Source organism: Enhydra lutris, unplaced genomic scaffold, assembly GCF_002288905.1.
Source record: "Enhydra lutris kenyoni isolate GAN:26980312 unplaced genomic scaffold, ASM228890v2 scaffoldscaffold14, whole genome shotgun sequence".
Lineage (NCBI taxonomy): Eukaryota > Metazoa > Chordata > Mammalia > Carnivora > Mustelidae > Enhydra > Enhydra lutris.
Genome location: NW_019154098.1, coordinates 45,655,011 through 45,672,361, shown reverse-complemented (window position 1 = coordinate 45,672,361; position 17,351 = coordinate 45,655,011). Strand labels below are relative to the sequence as shown.

Sequence of the window (17,351 nt, the reverse complement as noted above, 5' to 3'; positions counted from 1 at the left end):
GTATTGTATCTCCAGCTTCTGTCCTAGGGCCAGGCACACTGTAAGTGCTCAGAAAAAAAAAATTTTTTTTAAGAAAAAAATTGACATTTAGAGAAAAAGGAACATTTATGCTCCTAGGGAAAAGACATCCATCCAGAATGGTGGTAATTTATAGAGATGGAGAGAGAAAAAAGTGATGCTAATAGGCACTCAGACACAAAATAAGAAATTTATGAGTAAGTTACCTAATTGAAATTGAAATTGAAAATACATATCATGATTTGTTATTTTGAGACAAATATTTGTAGCACATTCTTTTGGGGGAAAGTGGATCTTTGCATTCACATTTAGTAGAAATTTGGATTTTAAGATCTTGACAACTCACAGAAAATCACTTTTCTTAATACCTTAACGGTATATTATGTAGATCTTCTAGGAGCCATCACATTTACAGGAGACAAAGATAGGCAAACCTTTCATCTCTGTCCCGGGCCCTTACTCCACAGGCATTGCCTGCCTATGTGCCAGAAGGTGAGGCTCACCTTTCTTTCTGCTCCCGCCCATCAATCCAGACTCAAAGCCCAGAGAGTTTTCAAAGGGGAAGCTGTAGAGGGTTCTGAGGAAAGCTTTATAATGATGTTATAATTAGAACCCTATAGATATGAACACTTTCCCAAAGGTAACCTACATATTATGTTCAGGGCTTCTGTTCCTCCAAAGATGGGGTGTGGTCTGTTTTAATTCATCAAGCACCCAGAATTCTAAAGGGGTAGGTTTTGTTGGGAAGCAGAATCTTTTTTGAGGAGAGGAAAAGGCTGTTGAGTGACTTATTAGGAATATTATTCCCAGCAGTCCCTTAGTCACAGGACTGTGACCTTGCAGTCTTACATCTGTCGTCAATTAGATTTGCATGTAGGGAAAACTACACTCCAGTCAAGACAACAGAACATAACATTTCTAATGTTGAGAAAGACTATTGTCTATTCTTACATAATATCCTAACGTGAGACTCTTCTCTCACACTAGCTAAGTGGGAGAAAAATTGTCTAAGGATTGTTGATGGAAGGTGACAGACTGTTCCATTCTCTGGTCCCTGACAGAAGAGAGGCCAACGTCAATTTTAAAAGATTTATCAACCCACACAGCATTACTAATTCAATAGCGCATAGAAGTATTTAACAAAGTAGGATTGGGCAAAGTGCAGCAGTCGATATTGTTGAAAAGCAGGAAAGGATATTCCTTAACTATCTTCAGCCACACGTAAAGGTAAAATAATTATGCTCTTTGGGACTACACATTTAGTAATGATTTGAATAAGTTTGTTTTTTCTCGAAGATACCAATAAGCTACCTGTCATTAAAAGTGGTACTTTATCGTTAGTGGTAGTAACACCTCACCATGGATACTTATAAAACCTTCTCTACTTGGAATGACAAAAACAGATCTCCACTGTTCACAGCCAGCCCCCAGCATCGCATGCTCCTCTGGGCTCATTTCTCTTGGTGTCCAAAACCAGTTTAAGGCTTTATTGGCTAGAGAGGTGATTTTCCTTTTCCCTTAATGAATACATGAGAACCTTGAAAAATAAATTCCATACCAGAGAGCAAAAAATAAATGGTTATGATAGATTTTATTTTCTAAAGCTACTCTGCACTGAGCCTTTGTGACGAGCCAAGTATTGTGTGAAACACACACATCTGTAATTCACTCCGTCCTCATCAGAGCCGTCGGAGGTGGGGCAATCGGTAACCCCATTTTGCAGATGGAGAATTAAGGTATGGAAGGATATCGATGCCCTAGCCAGACCCCAGATCTACGCTAGACCTGTACTCCACACTGTAATAGCTCCACTCCAGCGCTTGGCGCATCTTGGGACACTAACGTGGAGTTGTTTTTGCCAGTGAGGTTGTGAGCTAACAGATGACTCCGTTTCATGAGATTTGCTACATTAGAGCAGAACAGTCGTATCTGGTAGGCCTATTTAAACACATAGCCAAAGACCCAAACCCTACTAGCTGCCATATCTAGTTTTCAGGAATGTGAGTCATTACATAATGATGAGTCTAGGATATGATTTCTTTCTTTCTTTTTTTTCCCCCCTCAGTGAGCAGAGTATGAGAAGTAACATCTATTGAGTATCTATCCTGGGCAAGATTTTTACGTACACTATTCCATTTAATCCTCCCCCAAACTTTGTGATATAAGTACCACTGTTCCCATTTCATTCGGTGACTTAGGATGAAAAGAAGTAACTGGTTCAAGGCCACATAGCTAGTAAAAGTGAAGCGAAGTTTTTTCTTTAATATGTGTACTCTTTGCTCTTAAAGGACACAGGAAAGAGGACAATATGGTGGAGGCAGATGAACGAAAAGATGCAGACCTCTACACTTTGCGGGACCACCTCAAATCTTTTTTACTGGAATGAATAGTACATAAATAACATTTATTAAAGAGCTTTTAAAAATGATCACTGGCTGAAAGCAAAACCAGTTCTTGCTTGTTTGTTCCATGAATAACTCAATCACCAGCCAAGTGCCAGGCTCTGGGGGAGGGTCTGGAGATAAAGGGGTAAATATTATAGGCGCTACCAGACAGACCAGAAGGACCTGCAGTGAATCAACAAGGATCTACAGGACACAGTGCTGAGGATTATTATAGAAAAGTTCAGATTTGCACAGCAAGGGAACACAATCTAACTTAGGAGGCCAGGGAATGCTTTGAGAATGACACAGTATTTAATGTGAAATCAAAAAGAATAAACAGGAATTTGAAAAAATATTTATATATCTCTGATAACATTGAATTGTTCAGATGTTGCACTAAAAGGGCAACACTAAGGGGTAATGTAAGAAGATCAGAATGTTCCAAATGATTTGCAAAAAGCATGTTATAAAGACCGCAACCTTCAGAATTCATAATTTTACTCTTGTTAGAATAGGAAACGTACATCAGAGATCTAAGATCCAGGATTGTGACTTTATGACTCATGGAAAACTTGGGAGTAATTTATTGTCTTCTAGCCGTCAAGTACTAAGGCAAGGAGTGTGAATCACTGAAGATCAATATGGTTTTTGAAGGAACCCATCCAGACCACACATCCTGGATCTGGCCAGCTATATTTGCCCACCCAAATCCTTTATGCTTGGTGCCATAGTATGCCTTGCATGGCACTTCCTATCAAACAACTTTTGGAAAAAGATGATGATTTCCTACATATTTCGTATATTCAAAAGGGTTCTTTTTGGAGTCAATATAATTTTGATCCCATTCCGGTGCTTTTCAAAAACTGTAACTTTTCCTGAGCACATTATTGTTTATGCCAGAATAGCTTATACAATAGGAGTTTATAGATCTAATATATTTCTTTGGCTTTCTACCCTCATAGAGCCCGTCAATAATAATATTTTGTGAAGTAAATTAATCCTGCCACACAATATCATGTGTATTGAGGGTTATTACCAACAAAAATGTCAGGAACTCTTAAGACATAGTTTTGCTTTGCAATAGCTATTATGAGATAGAACAAGAGCACACAAGAAAGGCTGTTATTCTGAAGACATGCTTGGAACACAATGGTAAATGTAATTAAGTAGAGCTAGAAACATGAAACAAATTAGTTTTCTTTAAAATATTTCTGTCTCCAGAGATTTTAAAAAAGCTGAAATTTCTCAAAAAAAAAAAAAAAAATCCAAGAAATTTCAGTAAGGATCTCAGGCTGCGTATTTGACATTAGAGACATACAGAAATGTCATGAAGATATTAAGACTCCTGTACCAAAGCAAGTTATAAGACTGGCCCAGATCCAAGGGAAAGTATAACAGGATCCACATTTTGATAGAAGAAGCTAAAAAGCCACATTTTGAAGTGCATGTCTTCAGGAAGTAATGAAGTATTCTATTCATGGTTGCAATTTAGATCACATAAGATCTACCTTCAGACTAAACGAATTACGGTGGAATAGGTAGATATATTTATATAATCTCACTAAGAAAGCCCAGGAGAAATCATTCGAGTCATTGTTCATCACAAATAAATGATCAGGAAGTCTCTGTAGATTTCTGTCAAAAGGACATGTCCACAATTATTTTGGCAGAGATTAACTTTAACTCTTAGTTACTGACACTAAAGCCAGGTCCTGAGAGAGTGGTACAGGAGGCTGATTGTTCATTACATAATCTTAGGAGATAGTTATAGGCTTATATCTACTGATTCTTGATCTCTGATCCTAAAGGGAAATAAAACAAAGCTCAATTAAAATCACCTAACTCATTAAGGTGACTGGGTTAGACCCAAATGGAGAACGATTCCAATATAATAAAGATTTTTTTCCTTGGCCAGGAAAACAGTCCACACAAGGATTCAGGGATACATTCTCCTCTCAAGTGTGGCTCTGCCATTCCTAAGGCAGGTCATTCTGTCAACAGAAAAGGGGAAGAGAACATGGAGGGGCTTTACATCCCTCTTGAAAGTCTTGGCCCAAAAGCAATGTGCAGCACTTCTGCTTGTGTTCTGTGGTGGAAACTCATCACTTGGTTACACGTAACTCCAAAGGATGATAGACAACATACTCTGTGCCTAGGAAGAAGAGGAAATGGATTTGGGGAAAACGGTTTGGAGTTTCTGCCACAGTGAGCCTTCTGATTATCAAATATTCATTCTTATCACATATATAGAACATATAGACGCCTTCACAAAGGAGACCACCCTAAGTCTCCTCCAGTTACTGCTGCTAGCTCAAAGTCTGGCTTTCTGGGTGAGAATCAGTCCTCCCTGTAAGATCAAGATGTGGTCCCTTGTAGTCTGACACAGTTATGAATAAAGAAGTAAGTTATCTCCCCTCACCACACCCCCAAAACACAGATAAATACACAGTGATAAAACTGGGCCAGGAGAAATGTCATAAGAACTGTAATTCAGGAAAGGCATGACTAGGAAGCATACAGCACTTACTGGTTCATTGCAACAATGAATTCATGCTGGGAAACTATTTGTCAGTGAAGGAAGTTCTGGATCCCCATTCTGGGAGGAACTCTCTTGTCCATTGTTGTTTTGAGACTTTCTTTTTGGTTCTTTTTCCTCCATGACCACATCGGAAACAGCTTATCAAAGAGTATTGCCTTTTTTAGGGGTTATGCAGTATTGATAGCCTGCTTCCTGCTCATCTGAGTTTGGAGGCCCAAATATATTACCTTAAGGCTTACACAATCAAAGGATTTTGAGACTGGGATGAAGATTTTAGCTATTTGACAATACAGTTCTTTCAAGAATTTAATAGACTTCTGGTCAATTTACATATAGGTAATTTCATGTGCTAGGATCAATACCTAAAATTATTCCATAGACATAGTTCTCAACCTTGTTGATTTCTTGGGGCACCTGGGTGGCTCAGTCAGTTATTAAGTGTCTGCCTTTCACTCAGGTCATAATCCCCAGGTCCTGGAATCAAACCCCACATTGGGATCCCTGCTCAGTGGGGAGTCTGCTTCTCCCTTTCCTCTCCAATCATGCTGTCTCTATCTCTGTCTCTCTCAGATAAATAAAATCTTAAAAAAAAAAAACCCACAAAACAACCTTGTCGATTTCTTTACTACACCTTATGAAGGTAAGGATTCTGTCTTAATTCGTCACTGTATACCCAGAATGCGGCACCTACCATTTATTTACCTGTAGAAAAACAAAGTAGGCACTATTGTTGGATATATAAAGTGCCTCATATGATACCTATGATACAACTGTTCTCCAACAACAGTAGCTATTAACATGAAGTGAGAAACTCATTGGAGAGGAGACACAAACCAGGGCTTAATTCTGGCTCTACCACTACGCAGCTGGGTAATATTGTACAAGTTACTTTTCTCATATTCTGAATTTTCCTTACATTGTTGTTGTTTTGCATTTTTATAATTCACTCCCAATCCTTTTTTTTCTCTTGCATTTCTGTGGTTCTTAACCCTTGATGGAGGAAAGGCTTAATCTTGAAATCGAAGTGCCATGAGAAGCCCATAGGCAGATCTATAGGAAAGTCTTCAAACTACAAGTGCCATAAACATAATAGGATTTGTTACAGGAAGCAATTGGCATCCAGCCCAGTGCGATCCATTAAACACAGGCTTCGACTGATGCCATGAGATCTGAGCAGGGCCTATGGTATGTGATCAGTGGCTAATGTACTTTTGGAACTGCAACACCGATCACACATTTTTTTTTGAAGTTTGGTTGTTTGTAATTTTACACATCTTTAATATCATGAAATATTTAAGGTGAAGCTGGAGCTGTCCAGTGCGTAGAGTAGGACTACTTTGTAAAAATGACCATAGGCTGGTCATCCCAGCCTAGGCTGCACATTGGAGTCACTTGGGGGTGGGTGGTGAGGGTTGTATAAATACTAGTGCTTGGACCCCCCTTCCAGAGATTCTAACGTAGCAATTTTGAAACCTCCCTAGGGCTTCTAATTGAGAACCATTGTTTTTAAAAGGGAAGTGTATCCTCGGGAGACACTGTCTTTACCACCTTCTACTAGAAGCAAGGAAGGTATCCTGCCTGTATTAGAGTTTTTATAGAATGTATTCCTTGGATTAGTCACGGTCTCCCTTTTGGTCATATTTTTAGATGAGAATTATTTGCTTTGTTGGGGGGGATGGGCACAGGGGTCCGCTGAAGCGAGCTTCCCTGGCAGCCAGGCTGCAACCCTTGCCTCTTCCTCGGTAGCACATCATGCTTGTCCAGCGCCAGATGTCTGTGATAGAAGAGGACTTGGAAGAATTCCAGCTTGCACTGAAACACTATGTGGAGAGCGCGTCCTCCCAGAGTGGATGTTTGCGGTAAGTTCTCCTGCATGGTTCTTAGGTGAAGGCGGGGTCTGGAAGACAGGCATTTGAGAATCCTCTTGTGTTTGTTTTGATGCATTTTGCAGACTTTAATTGGGTATTTTCTCTTTTTTCCTTGGACTCTGTGGATTTGATCACTGAAGGCACCAAGGGAAATAAAATGGTGAGAACAATTTGAAGAGGGGAGTTTCACATCGACTGGCATCTCCCCTTCTGCATCCAGGCAGGCCCACACTGATTTAAAATCATCTCTGATAGATGAACCCCAAGTCCAGTGCGTCTAGCTCTGATTGCTCCGTTGGCAGCTTGCCCTCTAGCCTGATAATCATTTCAGCCATTAGGAAATTGCACAGTGTCTGAAGTCGTGATTACAGACCTTGGTCATAAAAAATAATAATAGTAAAAAACCCTTCCCATAGCCACCCAGCTCAGGCTTCGATTATCTTAGGCTACTGAAATTTATGAACTATTCCTTATTTTCGGTTTCTCCACTCCAGTCATCCAGTGAGCAGTTAACTAGAATAATTTTACAGAAACAATTGTAGAATTCCCTTCATCAGGAACTGTAACAACTCTGAGGGTCTTAACCAAATGCTAGAAATTTCTCCGACTTTACGCTTATCCTCCTCCAGAATGCACAGCACTGCTACCGTTGCTTCTCTCTCCCTGAGCAGCAGTGTGCAGCTGCCCATTGTCTTTGCAGCATAACCTGTACCTTAGACCTGGCCTCTCTGCTCCCCAGAAATGTGTGCCCAGCAGATAGCTTTCTGCCAAGCGCATGTTCTGCCTCAAGTCCAAAGCCCAGCCCCAAACTCACCTGCTTCTAGAAAACTACAACCAAAATCTACCCCTACCTTGGGGTTTGTTCAAACTGCATTTCGTAATGCTCTTCGAATACCGCTTTAGCACATGTACACGTGTGTGTGTACACACACAGACACACAGAAATGCATACTTTATGTCTCTGCGTGCTTTGGTGTTATTCCTGGTAATTATATTTTATTTATACCCCAGCAGAATAGCTCCCCAGTTAAGAAGTCTGGCTCTGGAGTTAAACATGGGATTGTATTCATTTTGTAATTTCGGGGAAGAGCTTTATAGGCTCTAAGGCTCCGTTCTTCATTAAGAACTTCCTAAGACACCAAGAGGGCTGTGAGGATTAACTGAGTGCTCAGCACCCTGGGGGTTACTATCCCTTCATCATCTGGCTGGCTGACATCTGACCCCTTCTCTAGAGCTGCAGGGGACTCGCTCAGTGCTGTTTCTGTTCTACTGTTCACGATCTTCCAGTCATGCCTTTGTAACAGAAACACAGGAAAATGCTGAGTTTCCTTTGTTGTTATTGCTGCTGTTGTTATTCTTCACAACAAACTCAGAAGAGCTCAGATCGAAACCATTTTAGCTCAGTGATGTAGGGATCTGTCAAAGTATGAGTATATGTAGTTTTAAAAGCCTACTTATCTGAAACTGGAATTGAATGCTTGGAAAATGCAAAAAGAGTGTGTGCGTGTGTGTGTGTACACACCATCCACAGTAGGAACTACAGAAAATAGAGCACAATACTAACCAAAGAAGTGGGGACATAAGGAAGATAAAGTGTGGCCTGGTTTATCACGATCTCCAGGAATGGATTAGACTTGCTACATTTATAAATAAGGTACAAAGTTTGATTATTTCTTAAGGTTCAGAGATAGTGCTTTAATGTGTGCTGGGAAAAGGGCCCGAAGCCACGTGGCCAGCCCAGGGTGAGAGAAGCAGCAGGGGAGAGCAGCTGAGGAGACCGATCTGTGCAGCCTGCTGAGGACTGTTCTCTCAGCAGCCACGGAAAATTGCTCCCGGGGCGCCAGCTGTGAAGAACAGGGAGGGAAAGAATCCTCTTCCAGTGAGATAAGTTGAGATGCTCGGTCTCTCCTTTTCCTTTGCGAGACTGGTTTGTTTTTTAAGGACTCTTCATTCCCTACTTGCTGATTTTTCTACTGATTTCTTTCTTTTATTGGCATTATCAAAAAGTAGACTTTATCAGATGGAATGAGCATAGAGAATCAGTCCACATGGCTAGAAACCATGTGAAATGCAAGTTATGCCAGCCTGCCTGTCTAAATTCAGCTCATCGGTCGTTTGCTTCTCTGTCAGTTGACGAGCAATCAGCCAGGCCGCTCATACTGTTAGTCGCGCACCATCGACTTGATCTTGGCTGATACAGTAAAACTCAGAATGATCAGGTTTGCAGTTTCTTCTCCTCCCCTGATGTCAGGCTCAGCTTCACCGTGGCTAGACAAGAAATGCTGCCATAAAGCGAAGTAGAAATTACTTTGTCTGACTAGGGCAGTTGGCATCCATTTTCTTATTTGATCTTCACTGCAGTCACCTGAAGTATGTATCCCGTCCACTGAAGGAGGGAATGGGCTCAGATGCATTAACATCTTGCCCCAGCGTGTCTGATTCCAAAATCCACAGTTAATCCTTGCCAGTACTTGGTCATCCTTGAATTAAAGTTTCCTGGACTCTCTGTGGTTAACTAGAGGTAGAATGGACAAGATCCCTCCTGTTCCAACTATAAGGTCTTAGTTTCTTAAATTCAGGCAATTAAATTAGGGAGGTTTTTGCCCTGCAGGTATTGGACCACCAGACTCAGTGGTTTAGAGGCTGTTGGAGTCCTTGTCAGGGTACTCGTCAACTGAGTTTCCGAATGAGCTGTTAGTGGAAAAGCCACTTAAATCTCATGACCCAATTTCTCACAAATGCACGTATACACACACACACAAACACTGATGATCTTTTTCTTAGTTATTTTAAAGATTTGTTTGAGAGAGGAAGAGCACGTGGGGGGAGGAGCAGAGGCAGAGAATCTTCAGGTAGACTCTCTGCTGAGCGTGGAGCCCTAGGTGGGGCTCAGTCTCATGACCGACCCATGAAATCATGACCTGAGCAAACAAGAGTCGGTCACTTAACTGAGCCAATCAGGTGCCCCAAGTTTTGCTTATTTTATAATCGTGACAGTTTATCAATATCTGTGGGGAGGTACTATTTGAATATATGTGGTGTACACTGTGTATTCTTAGAACCATGCTCGATGCCAGAAAAAGTGAGAAAAGGTTCTGCTTTCAAGGATGTTAGAATCCAGTTGGGAATATAGGTTACTCATTCATAGCCTAAAACTTCACAGCTGTTAAAGAGAATAAAACGATTTCTGAAGTCATCCTTAGATCTGAGTTCTAGAATTCATATGTGTCCCAAGCTCTAGGTCTCTATGTCGAGGGCCTAAGGAACATAGATGTAGAATTGTATTATAAGACTTGACGCAAACTGAATGTAAGAAGGAAAAAAAAAAAAAAAGAGACTTGACCCTGAGACTTTACCATGGCCATAGAAACATCTATAAGAATTAATGATATCTTGTGACATAGTGACCATGAATCATTTTTCAGCATTTTTGTGCAGGTGAAATAAATTGGTGGCTGGAGCTTGATGTGGAGAAATGAGGTGGGGACTCCCTCCTGTCGTGCCTTTTCTCCAGTGGCTACTTCCTATAAGTTAAAGTGGGGCATATGGGGAAAGGAGCCAAGAAGAAGAGGGTCTTGTGTAACTTATCTTCAACCCCGACTATTCCTGAGCCACATCACTGCCCCCTAGAAGCTATTTCACTGCCCCTTTCCAGCAGCTGGAAATATTCAAGGTCTCCCAAAGCTCAGGGCAGAAGCTCTTAGTGACTACCTACAGGGACAGCTTAGCCAAAGAATTCTTGCTTCTGCCGGTGAGTGGTAAGTGTCACGGGAAGCTTGAACACATCCAGAAGGAAGACCGAAGCACGTTAGCAGCAGCTCAGAACATGTTCTATATAATTCAAAGTCTGTAGATAATTGAAAGCTAATCATTCAAGCCGTAAGCCTTTTCGACAGAAATATTGCTGACACAATTTTTTCATAATTAACCTTTTCTTAGTGTCATCATCGCGTACATATTGTCATCTATATTGTACAGTCTTAAACAGCCATGTCCTTAAATGTCATTGCTATGTATCAGATTCACTCTTAGCTGAAAGCACCCAGTCTGTAGAACAATTCTGATGAGCATTTTCACCCACATCCCTTTGAGCCAAAATCTGCATTGCTTTCAGCTCTGCCATCTGGCTCTCCACCAGATGGCCTGTGGTCAGGAAGAAAGAGAAAGGAGCAATACCAACAAGCCCTCCTCTTATGTCTGAGCTTCAGGATGTAAGCATTTCCCAGAAGCCCTTGCTTCCCAGCCAACATTCCCCGGAATCCCATTGGCCCAGCTGAAGTCACAGGGTCATTCCTGACTCCAGGGGAGGTGAGGAAAACAGTATCCAACAGAAAAGAGTGAGATGGTGATGACTGTCTCAGTCCAGTGCTGATAGGTACACTGGAGGTATTGTGAACTCAACAGTGGTAGGTTCTGTTAAGAAAGAGGTGAGTAATAGTTGGGGCAACAGACAGTGTCTGCTGTATCACCCCCAGAATCGCTGTGAAGGTAAAACTACTTAATCCACGTAAAGTGCTTAGACCAGGGTCTGGAACAGAGCCATATGTGTTAGCAACTGTCACCATCGCTGCTAGTGCATATAATAATACAACGATTATCATCACTATTATTGGCTTGTTGTTTTACATTGTTTCCACAAATATGTCTTTTTCCTTCAGTGTCTTCCACGCTCCCCCCACCCCAGTCTTTTCTCTCCAGTTCCTTTTACTTCTATCATGCTTTCTGTCGTGCTTCTCAATTTTAACACTATTTAAGACTTAGCCTTTTATAAACTGCTCATTCCTTGGAAATGCCACTTTCTTCTGGGCTACTGAGCTAACAGCTAAATTAAACACAAAAAATTTGCCAAGGACTGGGCTAAGCTTTTTACCTGAAACACTTTAATACTCATTGTACTATTATTGTCACCATTTTGCAGGTGAGGAAACTGAGGTAAGTAATGGGCCCAGAGTGACAAAGCTACCAAGTTGTAGAGAAGAGTAGGCCTGCTGGGCTCTACTTCAAACCACTGCCTGATCCCACTGATGCTTTTTTCAGTCCTTAAAAGCTTGAGAATGATTTTAGAATTTTTTGAATTTCTTACCATCTTATGGATGTCCAGAAAAATGGGAGGCCCAGATCGCAAGATAAGTTGGTTTTTAATGTAATAAATAATATAAATGAGTCCGTTTAGAGCAGGGAGTTCTTGAAGAGCCTAAAATGCTAAGCTGGGTATTTTAAACTTTATCTTAAAAAAAAAATCGTGGGTTCAAATTTGTCCATTACATTGTCAAATTATGTTTGGAGATCATAGATTCTTTGAGACTATCGTGGAAGCTATGGATTTTCTTCCCAAAAAAACTAGACATGACCATCAATTTGCAGCTTATTTCCGGGATTTCCAGACCCCACCCCCCAGCCCCCGCAGAGGTCTTTCATAGACTCCTAGATTTAGAAGATCCCTGATTTCATTTCCCATCCAATTCCTTTGATTCTCTTATAAATCTTTTCCTAGAAAACCTGAAATTGAGCCAACAGCGTTTGCTACATCATACCTTAATTAAACAAGCTAGATAAACACTATGAAAAACTTTATTTACAGGCAGAGCTAAAGGAAGAAAGTATTAAAATTTCTGTGTGTTGTTACCACCACCTGCTGGTCACACTTAGGAAAAGCCTAAGCTACATTTAGTTTGACTTTACACGGATACATTCTTTATTCTCTTTTAAATCCGTATCCTTGTTATTAGTTTATACTCTCATTTTGATTTATAATCTGAATATAGTGTAAAACTTTAGACTGAACAAGCTGGACCTGTGGCATTTTTTATTTTATTTTTAATTTTAATTCAGGTACTACTCATGGTATTTGTCTTTCTTTGAATTATTTTGCTTGCCATTATATTCTTTAAACCCAACCGTGTTGTTACAAAAGGCAAGATTCTGTTCTTTTTATAGCTGAGTAATATTCCATTGTGTGAGTGCGTGTGCGCACACACACACACACGTATGTGTACTACATCTTTATCCATTCATCTATTGATGGACACTTGCACTGCTTCCATTTTTTTAGCTATTGTAAATAATGCTGCAATAAACATAAATGTGCACATATCATTTTGAATTAATGTTTTTTTATTCTTTGGGTGAATACCCAGTAGTGGAATTACTGGATCACATGGTAATTCTATTTAATATTTAGGAGACTCTCCGTACTGTTTTCCACAGTTGCTGCTTCAGTTTGCGTTCCCAGCAACAGTGAGCAATGGTTCCCTTTTCTCCACATCCACACCAACTCTTGTTTCTTGTGTTTTTTATTTTAGCCATTGTCACAGGTGTGAGGTAATATCTCATTACAGATTTTGATTAGCATTTCCCTGAGGATTAAAGATGTTGACCATTTTTGTCTTCTGCCCATTTTTTAATTAAATTATTTGTGGGGTTTTTGTATTGAGTTGTGTAAGTTTTTTATATGTTGTGGATATTAACCCTTTATTAGATAGGTCGTTTGCAGTTATCTTCTTCCATTCCATAGGGTACCTTTTTGTTGATTGTGAGCTGTGCAGAAGCTTTTTGTTTTAATGCAATCCTAAGAATTTATTTTTACTTTTGTTTCCCTCACCTCAGGAGACATACCTAGAAAAATGTTGCTTAGGCTGATGTCAGAGAACTTACTGCCTGTGCTCTCTTCTAGGATTTTTATTGTTACAGGCCTCACACTGAGATCCTTAATCCATTTTGAGTTTGTTTTTTGTGTATGGTGTAAGGAAGTGGTCCAGTTTGCACGCGGCTGCCCAGTTTTCCCTGTACCATTTGTTGAAGAGATTGTCTTTTTCCCAGTGCATATACTTGCCTCCTTTAATTCATTGATATAATCATGGTGGGTTTATTTCTGGGTTGTCTTTTCTGTCCCATTGATCTATGTGTGTATTTTTGAGCCAGTACCATATTGCTTTGATTCCGATAGGTTTGTAGTATAACTTGAAATCTGGGATTGTGGTATCTCCAGCTTTGCTTTTTTTCAAGATTGCTTTGGCTATTCAGAGTCTTTTGTGCTTCCACATAAATTTAGGATTATTTGTTCTAGCTCTGTGAAAAATGCTATTGGTATTTTTACAGGGATTGTATTAAAATTTGCAGATTGCTTTGGGTAATATGGCCATTTTAACAGTATTGATGTTCTCAATCCATGAGTGTGGAATGTCTTCCCATTTGTTTGCACCTTAAGTTTCTTTCGTCAGTGTTTTAGTTTTCAGAGTAGAGGTCTTTCACCTGCTTGGTTAAGTTTACTCCTAGGTATTTTATTTTTGATGTAAATGGGATTTTCTAAATTTTTCTTTTTGCTACTTCATTATTAGTGTATAGAAATGCAACAGATTTCTCTATATTGATTTTCTGCCCTGTGGTGACCTTACTAAATTCGTTTATCAGTTCTAGCTGTTTTCTGGTGGAGTGTTTGGGTTTTCGACAAATAGTATCCTGTCATCTGCAAATAGTGAAAGTCTTACTCCTTCCTTACTGATGTGGACACTTTTCATTCCTTTTTGTTGTCTGATTGGTGTGGCTAGGACTTCCAGTACTATTATGCTGAATGAAAGTGGTGAAAGTGGACGTCTTTTTCTTGTTCCTGATCTTAGGGGGAAAGCTCTGTTTTCCCCCATTGAGTATGATGTTCTCTGTGAGTTTTTCATATATGTTGAGGTATGTTCCCTCTAAACCTACTTTGTTGAGGTGTTTCTTTTTTTTTATCATGAATGGATGTTGTCCTTTGCCAAATGCTTTTTCTACATTTATTGAAATGATTATATAGTTTTTACCCTTTCTCTTAGTGATGTATCACACGGATTTCTGAAATTTGGAACCTCCCTTGCAGCCAAGAAATAAATGCCACTCAATTGGGGTGAATGATTTTTTTAATATATTGTTGGATTCCGTTTGTTAATATTTTGTTGAGGAATTTACATCTCTGTTCTTCAGAGATACTGGCTTGAAGTTCTCTTTTATTCCCTTTTATTACAGTATCTTTCTCTGATTTCGGTATCAGGGTAATGCTGGCCTTATAGATTGAATTTGGAAGCTTTGCTTCCTCTTCTGTTTTTTTGGAATAGTTTGAGAGGAATAGGTATTAACTCTTATTAAATGTTTGGTAGAATTCACCTGTGAAACCATCTGGTCCTGGACTTTTGTCAGAATTTTTTGATTAGTGATGCAATATCATTGCTAGTAATCAGATTGCTTAAATTTTGTTTTGTTCTACTTCAGTTTTGGGAAGTTATATGTTCCTAGGAATTTATGCATTGATCCTAGGTTGTCTAATATGTTGGCATATAATCGCTCATAACATCCTCTTATTTGTATTTCTGTGGTATTGGTTGTTATTCTCCTCTTTCATTTCTGATTTTATTTGGGTCCTCTTCCTCCCTCTCTCGCTCTCTCTCTTTTTTATGAGTTCTGGCTAAAGGTTTATCAATTATGTTGATCTTTTCAAAGAAACAGCTCCTAGTTTGATATGTTCTATTGATTTTTTTTAGTTTCTACTTTGTTTATTTCTACTTTAATATTTCCTCCTCCTACTGGTTTGGGATTTTATTCCTTTCCTAGCTCTTTTAGGAGGTGTTTCTTCCTTCTTGAGGCAGGCCTATATTGCTATAAACCTGCCTCTTAGAACTATTTTTGTTGTATCCAAAAGATTTGGACCACTGAATTTTCATTTTAATTTGTCTCCATGAGTTTTTAAAGTTCCTCTTTGATTTTGTGGTTGACCCATTGATTGTTAGTAGCATGTTATTAAATCTCCATGTATTTGTGCTATTTCCAGGTTTTTTTCTTGAGATTGATTTCTAGTTTCATAACATTCTGTTCAAAAAGATGCATGATATGAAGTCCATCTTTTTTACTTCATTGAGGCTTATTCTGTGGCCTAACATGTGATCTATTTTGGAGAATGTTCCATGTGCCCTTGAAAGGAATGCGTATTCTGCTGTTTTAGGATGGATTGTTCTGAATATATCTCTTAGATGCTTCTGGTCCAGTGTGTCATTCAAAGCCACTGTTTCCTTATTTATTTGATAGATCATTTGGATGATCTATCCATTGTTGTAAGTGGGTGCTTAAGTCCCCTACTATTATTGTATTACTCTTGATTACTTCATGTTTGTTCATCACTGTTTTATGTATCTGAGTGCATCCATGTTGGGTGCATAAATATTTACAATAGTTGTATCTTATTGTTGGATTATTCCCTTTATGATTATGTGGTGTCCTTGTCTTTCTTACAACTTCATTTTAAAGTCTATTTTGCAGGATGTAAGTATTCATACTGCAGCTTTCTTTTCATGTCCTTTTGTATGATAAATATTTTTCCATCCCATCACTTTGAATATGCATGTGTCTTTAGGTCTGAAATGCATCTCTTGCAGGCAACACGTAGATGGGTCTTGTTTTTTTAATCCATTCTGTCACCCTATGTCTTTTGATTAGAGCATTTAATCCATTTACATTCAAAATAATTATAGATAGATACAAACTTTTTATTACTTGTTTTATGTTCATTTTTGTAGATTTTCTGTTTCTTCATGCTCTTTTCTTGTGATTAGTTAGCTTTCTTTGGTGATATACTTGGATTCCTTTCTCTATATTTTTTGCTTATCTATTATATTTTTTTATTCATGGCTTTCATTTTGTATATAACATATTTTGCACCTAGCAGTCTATGCTAAGTTGGTGTTTGCTTCAGTTTGAACTCATTCTTTACTCCTGTTCCTCTAAATTTATATGTATATTGTATTAAATTTATATGTATATTATATTAAATTTAAATGTATATGGTGCCAGCATTATATCCTTGTATTTTGTGAGTCTTTTGACCAATTTTTATATATGTACTTAATTTTACTCTTTTGTGCTTCCTACTTTTCTTATTCCTACTTATGTTCTTTGCTTTTCACTCAGAGAGTCCCCTTTAACATTTCTTGTAGGGCTGGTTTAGTGGTGATGAATTTAACTTTTGTCTGGGAAACTCTTCATCTCTCCTACTATTCTGAATGACAGCCTTGCTGGATAGAGTGTTCTTGGCTGCAGATTCTTCTATTTCAGCATTTTAAAAATTTTTCTCTTATTTTTTTATAAACATGTATTTTTAGCACCAGGAGTACAGGTCTGTGAATCACCAGGTTTACACACTTCACAGCACTCACCATAGCACATACCCTCCCCAATGTCCATAACCCAACCACCCTCTCCCAACCCCTCTCCCCCCAGCAACCCTCAGTTTGTTTTGTGAGATTAAGAGTTTCTTATGGTTTGTCCACCCGCCCAATCCCATCTTGTTTCATTTATTCTTTTCCTAGCCCCCAAATCCCCCATGGTGCATCTCCACTTCCTCATATCAGGGAGATCATATGATAGTTGTCTTTCTCCGATTGACTTATTTCGCTAAGCATGATACCCTCTAGTTCCATCCATGTCGTCGCAAATGGCAAGATTTCATTTCTTTTGATGGCTGCATAGTATTCCATTGTATATATCCCACATCTTCTTTATCCATTCATCTGTTGATGGACA

The 17,351-nt window shown here is 39.1% G+C and overlaps 1 protein-coding gene across 1 annotated transcript in view; it reads left to right on the top strand.

Annotated features, from left to right (window-relative positions):
* Positions 1–17,351, top strand: part of LOC111146817 (N-terminal EF-hand calcium binding protein 1) — a 210,446-nt gene that overhangs the window by 176,204 nt on the left and 16,891 nt on the right. The window contains exon 10 of the mRNA XM_022502513.1: positions 6,688–6,800. Coding sequence (XP_022358221.1) covers positions 6,688–6,800 — 113 coding nt within the window. The remainder of the gene's footprint in view (positions 1–6,687; positions 6,801–17,351) is intronic.